The sequence below is a fragment of the Saccopteryx bilineata genome, chromosome 1 (genome assembly GCF_036850765.1).
Source record: "Saccopteryx bilineata isolate mSacBil1 chromosome 1, mSacBil1_pri_phased_curated, whole genome shotgun sequence".
NCBI classification, from domain to species: Eukaryota; Metazoa; Chordata; class Mammalia; order Chiroptera; family Emballonuridae; genus Saccopteryx; species Saccopteryx bilineata.
In genome coordinates, this window is record NC_089490.1 from 336,651,542 (window position 1) to 336,664,525 (window position 12,984).

General features: G+C 39.9%; 1 protein-coding gene across 17 annotated transcripts in view; it reads left to right on the plus strand.

The window, feature by feature from the left end:
- Positions 1 to 12,984, plus strand: part of DLG2 (discs large MAGUK scaffold protein 2) — a 2,196,962-nt gene that overhangs the window by 1,929,406 nt on the left and 254,572 nt on the right. Inside the window, exons 1-2 of one of the 17 annotated variants that reach the window (XM_066249106.1) lie at positions 7,047 to 7,180; positions 8,412 to 8,489. The exons of 14 other annotated variants lie outside the window; for them this stretch is intronic. In XM_066249106.1, the coding sequence (XP_066105203.1) occupies positions 7,099 to 7,180; positions 8,412 to 8,489 (160 nt within the window). In that variant the 5' untranslated portion in view covers positions 7,047 to 7,098. Of the gene's footprint in view, positions 1 to 7,046; positions 7,181 to 8,411; positions 8,490 to 11,813; positions 11,870 to 12,984 lie in introns of those variants that run through there. 2 more of the 17 variants (XM_066249127.1, XM_066249137.1) reach the window with 2 other exon arrangements.

Consider the following 12,984-nt stretch of genomic DNA (forward strand, 5'->3'; position numbering starts at 1 on the left):
TCACCTAATAAAGTGATATTTGTAGATGGACTATTTGGCTTTTTGAGTTATGTAGATATCTTGGAATTATGCTACCCACAGTGACCCAAATTCTGTCATGCACAGATGCTCAGTAAATTAAATGTCATCTATAGAAGAGTGATTAACCAGCATCAGGTCACATTGGAATCACTTTGCTACACTCTGATTTACCTTTTAATTGTTGTCTTCTCTCTACATCATGAGCTAAAAGAAAGCATTCTTTAAGTTCAGATGCTTTCTTCTTCTTTTTTAGTTTTTTTACAGCAGAATGTTAGTTTAACTGCCTGGAGAATAAATAGGCACTTTAGAGAACAACCATATTTTCAAAAATAGATGAAATAAAAACAGATCAACAAATCACACACACAGTGGACTTGTGTTGCTAGGACAGCTCGTCCTCTGTTTTATTTATTAACCTATGTTGTCTGCAGAAAGAAATAGGACTTCTGAAAGGATCACTGGCAACTCAAATGCCATATACCAGTCAAACAAATAAATAACCAATCTTGCCAAGGAAAGAGGTTGAAAATCTCTATCTCTATAAAAGATTTTTGTGCCTGAAAATGCATTTCAGTACAAGTATGTAAAGTTGCCCTAATTTGGTCAGGCTATCTGGCTAATTAGTAAGTAAGTCGAGTTTTAATAATAATAATAATAAACAGCCTGACCAGGCAGTGGCACAGTGGATAGAGCATTGGACTGCGCTGCAGAGGACCCAGGTTCGAAACCTCAAAGTTGCCAATTTGAGCACGGGTTCATATGGCTTGAGTGTGGGCTCATGAGCTTAAGTGTGGGGTCACTGGCTTGAACATGGGATCATAGACATGACCCCATGATTGATGGCTTGAGCCCAAAGGTTGCTGGCTTGAGCAAGGGGTCACTCGCTCTGCTGTAGCCCCCTAGTCAAGGCACATATGAGAAAGTAATCAATGAACAACTAAGGTGCCTCAATAAATAATTGATGCTTCTTATCTCTCTCTTTCTTCCTGTCTGTCCCTATTTGTTTGTCTTTGTCACAAATAATAATAATAATAAACAAACACTTATATAATAATATTTTGTTTCCCTTTCAGAATACTGAGAAACAGAAAATCTAAGGGAACATGGTCAGGCAGAGTAAGTGCTGAGACTTGAACTGAGGCAATTTTGGACAAGTCTATGTTCTAAACAAATATCCTATGCTGATCCTCATGTGTAAATTAAGATCTCACCCCTGAGCTCAATTAGTTAGAGCATCATCCCAATATGCCAAAGTTGTGAGTTCAATTCTGGTCAGGACACATACAAGAATCAACCAATGAATGCATAAATAAGTGGAACAACAAATCCATGTTTCTCTCTCTTTCTCACTTTCCCTCCATTTCTCTCTAAAATCAATCAAGAAATTAATTAATAAATTAAAAAGAAGATTAAGATCTCAGACTGGCAGCATTCATTAAAATAATACAGTTAGTTTGAACCATATAGAAGTACTAATATTTGACAGTTTTGACCTAACAAATCCATAGTTACACTGTTCAAACGAATAGTAAGTAATACAAGTGACTAAGCACAGAGCACTGAGGCCTCTGCCTAGGTCAGGTTCTGTGTTCTGAGGTGCTGAAAGTGTTGGAGTGAGTTGAGGGCAGAGAGAGAGCAACTGGAGACCTAAGTTCTTGTCCAAGCACCTTAGCTGGTCTTGATTGGTCAGCTCATCTCCTTGGACCTGAGTCTTTTTATCTATAAAATGAGTGGATTTCAAACCTTTTAGAATTTGGTCCACTTAGGGTAAAACACCCCATGTCTCACTTACACCAATAACTCCTCTCATTTTCAGTGGTAAACAAACCTGCTGTTAATGAAGAACGTGACTGTAAAAGCAAATGGTGGTTGTCAGGAGGATTATACCTGCAGGTGCTTTAGCAATAGGGATATATTTATTCCTATTGCAGGATGATTTATCTTTAAGTGTACACATGTCTTAAAGCCTAATATTGAAAAATGTTAGGCCAAAATATAGGTAATGCAAATTATATATCATTAAGAGTTAATAAATGTATTCATAACAAATATAAGGGATATAGTAAACCTAAACTAAATTTACAATTAAAACCAAAAATAGTGGTAAGTTATAGTCTTTTTTTTTTTTAATTTTATTTATTCATTTTTATTAGAGAGAGAGAGAGGGAGAGATAGAGAGAGAACAGGGGGAGGGGCAGGAAGCATCAACTCCCATATGTGCCTTGACCAGGCAAGCCCAGGGTTTTGAACCGGCGACCTCAGCATTTCCAGGTCGACGCTTTATCCACTGCGCCACCACAGGTCAGGCAATAAGTAAGTTATAATCTTGACCAACTGAAGAAAACATTTGATGTTTTGGAAACCATGTCTTTTTCAAAGCATCCTGCCCTCCAATTTAGGGATTTCCACCTCTCTGCCTGCACGACAGAAGCTGTGTGACAGTCAGTGTCACATGGCAGCCATGTTCCCTGGGAGAATACCAAATTAAAGTTCTTACTATCTCTGAGAACCCACTAATGTGAGGACCAAATTAATAATCCTTAATTCACTCAGTAGTTAGTAGTCAGCATCTCTTAGTATTTGAAACAAATACTTATGAAATTACAAGTGATTTACCTAAAAGTGCCAAAGGAAGTATTTGCATGGCATGATTGTGATGCCCTCGCCTTCTCTTCCTAACTCTGTTTAATTGCCCAATGTTGACATCAAACTTTTTTTTGAATAGCTCATAATAAGAAATATGTTTGCTTTAAAACCCAGGACACACATGCACAGCTGCCCCTTAGATCAGTGCAGTTTGAGCCCCAGGCAGCAGTGCCAGGACAGGCAGGTGAGTAGGGGCTGGCACGCCAAATTCTGTGCATGTTGTGGGATGTTCTGCATGTGTGTGTATGTGTGTGTGTGAAAAATATACCTAACTATATAAATATGCATACAAAACAGCACACATAAGTAAATTGATGTTTCAAGCCTCTAATGTGATATATAATTTGAAAAACATTACCCTTTAAAAATGTTGCCCAGATTTCCAGATTTAGCAGGCTGATCGCTTTGTAAGTTACATAATATCTAATCACTTTGTAATACACCTGAAATACTATAATATTGTATGTCAACTCTAATTGAAAAGTAAAAAAAAATTTTTTTAATGTTGCCCAGATATCAATTCACTATGACCTCCACAGATAGCATAATAGGAGCTACTTTTTCTGTCTTAGAGACCTAAAGTGAGATCTTTCCTTCCATTTTTTTTAAAAAAAATTTTATTTATTGGTGTGGGTTTTTTTGATAGAGGAAAGAGAGATAGAGAGAGAAAGATGGGGGAGAAGCAGGAAGCATCAACTCATAGTAGTTGCTTTCCTTATGTGCACTGGCCAGGCAAGCCCAGGGTTTCAAACTGGCAACCTCAGTGTGCCAGGTCAACGTTTTATCCACCGCACCACCACAGGTCAGGCGAGAGATATTTCCTTCTTTAAAAACAAACAAGCACACACTTGGAAGCTCCTTGGATGAATGGATTGGAAGCCATGGGTCATAAGAAAAGATGCCAGGAACTGGGAGGAAGAGGTGATGGCTGTGTGGGAGGAAGAAGCCAGCAGATTGGGTGGCAGTCCTTCAGTGCTTCAGTGATCTTCAGGGTAACCAGCAGTTGGAGAGACTATGCCTTTATCTCTGACCCCTAGGGGTGGATTTTACTCAGTGTGCCTACTGAGCACTTACTGAGTACCAGCTACTTGCCAGCTTCTCACTAGAGATTGCAAATAAAAAAATAATAGAAAATCCAGCTAGGTAAACTTTATGCAAAAACCTTGCTTTTCCAATGATTTGGCCATCAAGCGTGCTGGATGGCTGACATGAATCTATGGAGACATGATCGTAGTATTGAGAGATGATGAATTGTTTTAAGTTGCATTGTGTAGCTTTAGTGACTTATATTGCCCCTTGTTTACCAAGGTTGCCATTTGATGTCAATTTCTAAAAACTTCTAAACATTCACTTCTGAGCAGAAAGTGTTTTAGTCATGGAGAAGCAGATGTCTTACAAACCCAGCCAAAACTTGTCCTGAGGCTGCCACTTCCTCATTCTGCTCCCAGGTGAAACATGAAACTGTAGAAGAGTTTTCATCTGAACTCTAACGAAGCCTTTTAGAATTCTAGCTTTAGACATTTTTTTTTCCCTGAGAAAGTTCATTAAACTTTCCTTTTATTTTAGATTACTCAATTTGCAGGAAAGCACACATAATAATGAATACATAAATCTTCTCAATTTCTCACTAAGTCTAAGTAATACAATCTTGGTTTTACTGCCTCTGGGCTCTCACCACTCTTTTAAACTCCAAAATGTATCAGTTAGAGCAGGGGTAGTCAACCTTTTTATACCTACTGCCCACTTTTGTATCTCTGTTAGTAGTAAAATTTTCTAACCGCCCACCGACTCCACAGTAATGGTGATTTATAAAGTAGGGAAGTAACTTTATTTTATAAAATTTATAAAGCAGAGTTACAACAAGTTAAAGCATATAATAATATTTACTTACCAAGTACTTTATGTCGGATTTTCACTAAGTTTGGCAGAATAAATCTTCATAAAAAAACTTGCCATAGTTAAATCTATCTTTTTATTTATACTTTGGTTGCTCTGCTACCACCCACCATGAAAGCTGGAACACCCACTAGTGGGTGGTAGGGACCAGGTTGACTACTACTGAGTTAGAGGCTGTGATCCCCATTGTTTCACTGTATTGAAAACTCAATGATAAAGCTTGTTTGGGGTAATTTCAGAGTTTATTATTGTGTTGAAGTTACAGAGAGACATATTTTGGTTCAATAGAAAATGGATTTTCTAGGTATGAGAGCTGTCTTTATAGTAAAAAGTTCCCCAATGTGGGAGGCAGTCAAGAATAGACAAAGGTCATCTGGCATGTGGTTGGAGTGAGGGGAGGTATGTTATACAAGATTACCCTTCAGCTCCCTACAACCTAGAGGTTGTATGTTTCCATTGAACAGTAACTTCACCAGCCCTTAACTGGGCTCTTTTCCAGAAAAGAGCTTTCCGTACCTGCCTTCTGGAATCATATAACACCAATAATTTTTAATAAATAGCTAATATAATTGACTGTTGTGTGGCAAATTCCAAGCTAAGCACTTTAAAGATGCCAATTTAGTGAAAAGCAGATCAGGGGCACAACTCACATTCACAGTAATGAATAAAACACCGAGCCAGGGGCAATTACATAACTTAAAAGGGCACTCGGACAAGACAGAACCACAGTGGGAAGCCAGTGAGTATGCGAACTCCAGAGAATGAACTCATAACCCCAAGTCTATGTATAATGTTGTCTATTATTTAAGTGTTTAAGTTATCTGGGAATATCATATACATCATTGTTTAAATAGCCTATCTTAACACTTTATTTATTTTTTCCCAATGTTAACATTTTAAATATTATAAATTTTCAACAATGGAAAAATAGTTAACTAATTTGCTATCATTAAAATGCTCTTGACATGGATAGTACGTGCAACCATAGCAAATACAACATAGGATAGTACGTGCAATCATAGCAAATACAACATAGGATAGTACGTGCAATCATAGCAAATAAGAGTAAAGTGTAAACTTTTTGTGCAGTGTGACTCAGCTTTATTTTAAAAATGTTCATAGAAGGAAATGACCAAAATACATGCAATGTTTAACCCAGGGTAGTAATATCTATTTTGTTCTAATATTTTTTTCTTTTTAAAAAGTCTTTTCCACAACTAATTTGTATTGTTTCTACAATTAAAAATATTTGTTTTGTTTTGTTTTTGGTTCTATAAAGCAATTTAATTTTCTGATACAAATTTCATGGTTTCTGGTCTAGCTTTATGATGTATAAAGGATCATACTCTCCATAAATGAAGATATAGTTAAATGGTCATGCATTTATTTAGCACTAAATAAACCAGTATAGAAATGGGCAACTCAGCTTCACCCTAAAACATTAATTATTAAGGTGGATAAAGTCTGCTGATTCTACTTTGTCCAGAATGGAGTCAAAATGCCTGGAAGTAGCAACGAATTGACTACTGCTGGGTTGATCCAGTATTTTTCAGTTCACAGATAGATGATAGTGAAGACCAGATGGGCTGGTTGGGAGGACTTAATGCAAAGTGATGTGATTTATAGTCCATTTTGGCAAACCTTTCTAAATATAAGTTGTCCCTAGGCCCCAGGATGTCAGTGTCCAGCCTTGGAGGCTGAGGAAGAGTAATTTCTATATGATTAGGCATGATTAACCTGTGGAGGCTTCAGGTGTTTCTTTTTCGGGAAGGCCTAGGCTGTACCATATTATTTGACATATGTTAAATGTTTTCGGAAAACTGTACCTACCTTTGTTGTTGATTCATTAATTGTCCCTTAAGTGGCATATGAAACTTCTGCTTAAATACACCATCTTTTCCTTTCTGGCTTTGGATCTGACTGAGAATTACCCAGCATTAGACTTTGTATTCAGTGTCATTTACAGAATAACTTTTAACACTACCCTTTATGGCATTGAGTGAATGAGGACAGGGCATAGCATCAGGAGCAGCTCAGCCTTCTAACTTTGCCTGCTAAGCAGTTGATCAACAAGATATGTTTTACAAACACACACCTATTTCTTGGGTGGAACTGTTTCTAATCCAGAATTGTCTAAAATAATTTATTCGGAGATCTTCATGGTAGAGAACCCTGGAAGCTGCCTACCTAAGAGTTACAATGAGTATTCCTGCGCTGTAGAAAGAAAGGACAAAAATGAGGGCAACAGTGTTCTATCAGCCTACTTTGCCATCACTGTGGTAAACAGGCTCTTAAAGTCCCCTGTAGTTCAATTTTAAGTTAGTTAAAGTGGAGGAAGTAGGCTCCCAAAAACTGGATCTGTTTCTTGGAGGAGGAGTCTGTGATTCAGGCTTAAGCCGAGGGTGTTGCCTTCATGACAAAGGCCACTACCAAAAGTATGGTAGAGATGGCTCCTTGCCCCAGAGCTGTCAGATGTGTTCAGGGATTGATGTTAAGTCTTTCATGATTCATTAAAACCAGGACATCAGAAATGCTATGCTGGGTTATAGCAGTGGTAGCTCCAGCCAAGCAAGGATCCAGAACATACAGGGTGAAGTGAGAAACGCTGGAATAAGAGGTATGTGGCAGGCGCTGTGGGAACAGTGGGGGGTGGTCGTTAACTCAGTCTGTGAAATTCAGAAGGATTCCCAGAGGCAGCAGTGTTTAGGAGTGTTTTAGAATAAATGGAGTCAGCAGACAAAAATGAAGGAAAGTCACCAAGTTCTGCAGGAAGAAGACAGTGAGACAAGCGGCTGTCAGGACAGCAAGTTTATGAAGGAGTTCTGTGCTTCACTAAGAACACAGGCTTTAGGCTGCTGTTGATGAAGAAGAGTGAACAAAAAGATTTAAGAGGAGGAGAGACCATTTTAGAAAGAGTTCTCTGACTGCTGGTGTGGCTAATGCATTGAGGGAAGGTGAGATCAGAGGCTAGGAATCAGTTTCGAGAGAGCCTCACTCGTGCCAGTGGCAGTGTTGACAAAGAGGGACACACAGACTAGAGAGACATTTTGGGATTGGAATTGGTGGGATTTTATGCCTGATTAGATGTGAAATCAAGGTTTGAGGCTAAAGTATATTGGAGAACTGTAATTCCATTAAGTATAGACTTTATGCCCTATACAAACCATGATTTTGCCTGAAACCTTCTTAAAACTGTAGTATGACTTCAACTCTAGACTAGTTCTGTGACATCTAACATTTGTACTAAATTTTTAGCTTTCCAGAGCACTTCCTCTTGTTTGGTCTCATTAAATATGCCATCTGACAAATGAAAAAACCAAATGGAAGTGATTTGACTAAATGTGTCCAGCTGGATTTGGCTGAGTTGGGACTAAAACCAAATCTCCAAACTTCCTAATCTTACATTTTAAATCAAATCCCAGTTCTGATAGTTTTTTCTGTTTTGCATGCATGATACTGGAATCAGAAAGACTTTTGAATAGAAGAAAAAGCTGAGAACTTTGGAAAAGTCACAAAGATATCTTGGAATTCTCTGGGGAGGAAGAGGCAACCAGCAGGGGGCAAAGAGGAGTAAATGACAGTGAGCATTGCAGGCCTTCCAGATGTCAATGTTTATCTCAATCACAGTACAAAGGCATCCTGGTGTATTAGTTTCCCTATAAACTTCCTCCGGGCACAACACATTATCCCTGGTGAGGGAGGATGGAAGGTAAGGAGGGACCAGCTGGTATGGCTGTGAATGGTGAATATAGTGGTTTCTACTTAGGACAACCCCTGGATTCCTCAGATCTGTTCAGAGGATCCTGTGTGGCTTACTAATCAGTGTTACATTTAAAATCTGTCCCCAGGAAATTTCAACTGCAGCATAAGTGGATTTGTTGAGCTACTAATTTGTTGGCGAGAGTGTCTGTACAGAAACTATGAAAGTAAGTCTGTTCGATTTAAAGTGGATCCTCAACCTCAGTGAGCAGAAGACATGAGTCTGGGTCCCAGCAAAACATCACCTCTGTAGTAGAAATAGTAGGGGGAGTCATTTTGCAATTATCCTTTGTCCATGTTAGTAATTGGGAAGGGGCAAAACATCTTTCATAGACCAGAAAGACATATGTGGACAGGAAGAGAATTTTCATCTGTAGGGATCTTTACTGTCTGTTTCTAGAAGCCAAAGGGGGTGGTGGTTTTAGGATGTCTGTGTTAAGCCTAATCCGGAGGGACCAGAAACATTGAAGACACGAACAAAGTCCGTCGATTACACACCAAAGCTTTATTGTCTAGCTTGGCCAAGTGGCAGCAACTCCAACAGTGGTCTGAGGGAGAGCACGCGCCGGCCCTTTGTTCTACTTAGTTTTTATAGTTTTGTAAGTGGGAAGTACAGAAGCAAAAATTGTAATTAGGAGCCCCTTACCACTATTGGTTATAGTCATATGTCCTTTAACATCATAGGACCACGTTCAATTTGCATGCCATACGTTATTTTGGAGAAAACAAAATTTGCAAGTCAACACAATGGCAGAAAGATATCTTTTTACATATTAAAAGGCATTCCCATATTATCTAGTGTTCATCTGCTATCTTTCTGTCCAGAGTCACATGTGTAAACCACACGCATTTACATAGGAGAGGTAGTTTCCATGGGGACAAATACCCGCAAATGGTTCATTGCTATAAGAAAAGGTTTATTTTGGCTTTTCTCTCCCTGCACCTGGCTAGCCATTCACCCCTTTCCTCACAGGTGTGGTGGAATGTCTGGGGATCCATGTTTTCCTCCCCTTTGCATTTACAATACAATGCCAAGGGCCATCCTGGTTATGCCAATCACACAGTACAGAGACTATTCTCACAATTTCTCTGCACACCTTAACCCAAATTAATAAAATGTTCTCCAAGCCTCTTAAAATATTAATATTAATTCTGTAGTTTTTGGTACCTTACAACACCTGTGGGTGAAGTGGCTCAGTGGCTCCTCACCTGGAAAGAGAGGGGGAAAGAAAGGATTTGTGATGAAAACTCCTCAATGCACTGTTTTCCTTTAAGGCAGATGTGATGCTTCACAGGCTCTACTATAACAGACTTGCCCTAGCGATCAACTCTTACTGTGGCTGACCAACTTAGAAATGGTGGTCAAATAATTGTGCTTAAAAGAGAACACGACCCATAATTCTAAAGTCCTCATTCTTCTGGGGCTTTTATTAATTATCTGTCTCCCTGCCTGGACTCTAAACTCCTGCCTCAGGGACTCACCTGACTTCAGCATGTTAGAGCTAGATTAGCGCACTCAATAACTACTGGTAAAATAAACGAACAAAGTACTGCTTTTATTTTTTATTTTATTTATTGACTTTTTTTAGAGAGAGAGGAAAGGAAATGAGGGAGGGAGAGAGAGAGAGAGAGAGAGAGAGAGAGAGAGAGAGAGAGGGGAACATCAGTCTTTTCCTGTGTATGCCCTGACCGGGGATCAAACCGGAAACCTCTGTGCATTGGGACAATGCTCTAACCAACCAAGTTATCTGTCCAGGGCCAAGGTATTGCTTTTAAAGAAAGTTCTTTTTTCTTTCCAACTATTTTCCCCCTAGTGTTTTCATTTGGAGTAGGAGAGAAAGACGTACAGAAAAATGCACTTCCACACCCACAGGTGTGGCTTAAACGGAACTCATTCAGTGTAGGACCCACCTAATGCCTGTGAGACTCCACAGCTGCCAAGCCCAGCAAGGCAGCAGTCGATCAGGACCAGAAGTGTTATTGACGATCCTATTTTATCCCTGAAAACCACTTTGAACATTTTTTTGAATTTCCAAGCAGATTCAAATTCCTTAGTTCTGTTTTTCTAGTTATAATATGTTACCAATGAACGCATTTGCAACTTATTTTTTAAAAACAGAACATTTACTCTGAAGTGATTCCTCATCTTAGGTAACTTGATTGGTTCCTATTTGAGTTTGAAATAAAAATCATAGGATTTTCTAGCCTGTGCACTATAAGTTTGATAAACAGAATAACAGGGAGAAAAGAGTAGGTGTTTACCATGGTGACCACAACATCTGACCTGTGTATCAACAGATAGGGCAGGGAAGCAGTAGCATACTGGACAGAATTGCAATTGCTATCAATAGTTGTTAGAAGACATTTAAATGTCTGGATTCTACTTAGCCACTGGTTAATCAATCAATACATGAACAGTAATATCTGTACCTTGGCTTCAAATGCTATACTTTACAGATCAACACAAAAAGAAAATTGCAGCATATATGAAAATGAAGAGTCCTTAGGTACATTTGAAAAATGCTTTTAGGGGAGAACAAAAACTATCGTAATTTCCGAACTTGATCATTCATCCTGAAATATCAAGAAGTTTTACGCTGGCCTGGTAACTCAGTTGATTAGAGTATCATCTTGACACACCAAGGTTGCAGATTTGATCGCCAGACAGGGCACATACAAGAACCAACCAATGAATGCATAAATAAGTGGAACAAGTTAATGTCTCTCTCTCTCTCAAATCAATTAAAACTAAAAAGCTTTAGACAAGGTCTTGATGTTGGATTAGGAGATTTCCTAATTAAAAAAAAAATTAGAAGAGGGATTGATGTCTCAGATTAGGAGGACCTAGTTTGTGGCTTGGTGTGGCCACACAAGAAGGTGAAGTTAGGTCAGCTTTCCTAAACCATCCCTTTTTTGAATACTCTTCTCACCTAAAGGAGGCTCTGAAAAAGCATTTCCTGGCCTAGGGGAACCAGCAAATTCCAACCAGCCGGCTGAAGAATTAACTCTGCAATGTGCATAACTTTGTTTACTCTCCTCTACATTTTAAAAGAAGATACCAAACTAACACTTCAATGCAGGAATTTCAAACACCAGCGGCGAGCTAAAGGTGGATTGGAGTTTGGGGGTAATACATTTTCCAGGCTCCCTTCCACACAGGCCCGCAGGTGAGTTTCACCTCCTCCACCTGTGCAGTGTAAGGCCTTTTTAGCTGAGAAGAGAAAGAAGGTGAGTAAAATAGCTAACATCTGCAAAGTGGTTTGTTACTGCTTTTAAAAGGACAGAAGGGAGACAATAATCCTATCTTTTCAATTGGCTCTTTTGTGTTGCAAAGCATCTCAAACCAGCTCTGCGCTAGCCTGGGAAAGTGGCTCCACCTGCTTCCCTACTAAGAGGCTTTGGCCACCGCTCTGGAGCTTCTGGTGTGCATGTTGGGGGCGGAGTTTAGACACCTTACCACTCAGCCTGGAGGAGGGGAGGGGAGCTGAATTTGGGGAGCAGCCGCCTGCTATGCTGCAAGCCACTGGGAACTGGCTAAGGAGCTGTGGTGAGAATCATGCTGTTTTTCTCAGACCCATTTCTCTTGACAGACCAGGGGGACTGTGGCCTGTAGAATGGGAAGAGGACAGCAGATTTGCTGGCCTTTCCCGTGCTGCACATGCCTGACGTGTCTCAGTGCCCACTTGCTTGCAGGCATCTTCTTAAGGCTGCTTCCGTTCCTGTCTGTTGCTGCCGGTGTTCTGGGGCGTGGGTCAAATAAGTTTGTAAATATGATATATATGTTTGCTTGCTTATATTTTGCTTGTATTTTATATTGGATGTGGAGGACAGGCTGTAAGCAGGCAGCGTCCTTATAGCCTAAGGCTTAGTTTTAAGGCTAAAGCTTTCCCACCGTTTTTGATGTAGGGTGGTACACTCTCATGAGGAATCCCATTATGCCTCAGATAAGTGACTTTGTATCAGAGACTTCCTTGTTTGTGTATTAGATTAAAGGTTTTGATTTCTACACTATAAAATGGGGACAGACCAGGGCTCACTTTCTCTCAGTTCCTGAGATTAGCATTAGAGAGGAGAGCAGAGAAAGGCCACGTGGAGGAGGTCAGGAGAAGCAGCCAAGATGGTGGAGTTTTGAAGGAGAAGCCAGTTTATGCTGAGAGAAGGAGATTGGAAAAGAGGTGAATAAGACTAGTGAGCTAGAAACCCTTGATTCTAGGAAACTCGGATAAGTCAGTAGCTTTGTGAGCACTGAATGAGTGGGTTTTTGAGCCCAGTGTGTGTTTTTACTTGCCCGCCAGGTGCAAGCTAGTATTTTTTTTTTTTTTACAGAAACAGAGAGAGTCAGAGTGAAGGATAGACAGGGACAGACGGACAGGAACAAAGAGATGAGAAGCATCAATCATTATTTTTTCATTGCGCATTGCGACACCTTAGTTGTTCATTGATTGCTTTCTCATATGGGCCTTCAGCAGACTGAGCAACCCATTGCTTGAGCCAGCGACCTTGGGTCCAAGCTGGTGAATTTTTGCTCAAACCAGATGAGCCCACGCTCAAGCTGGTGACCTTGGAGTCTCAAACCTGGGTCTTCTGCATCCCAGTCTGATGCTCTATCCACTGCGCCACCACCTGGTCAGGCGCAAGCTAGGATTAAAGCTAATGGCCCAC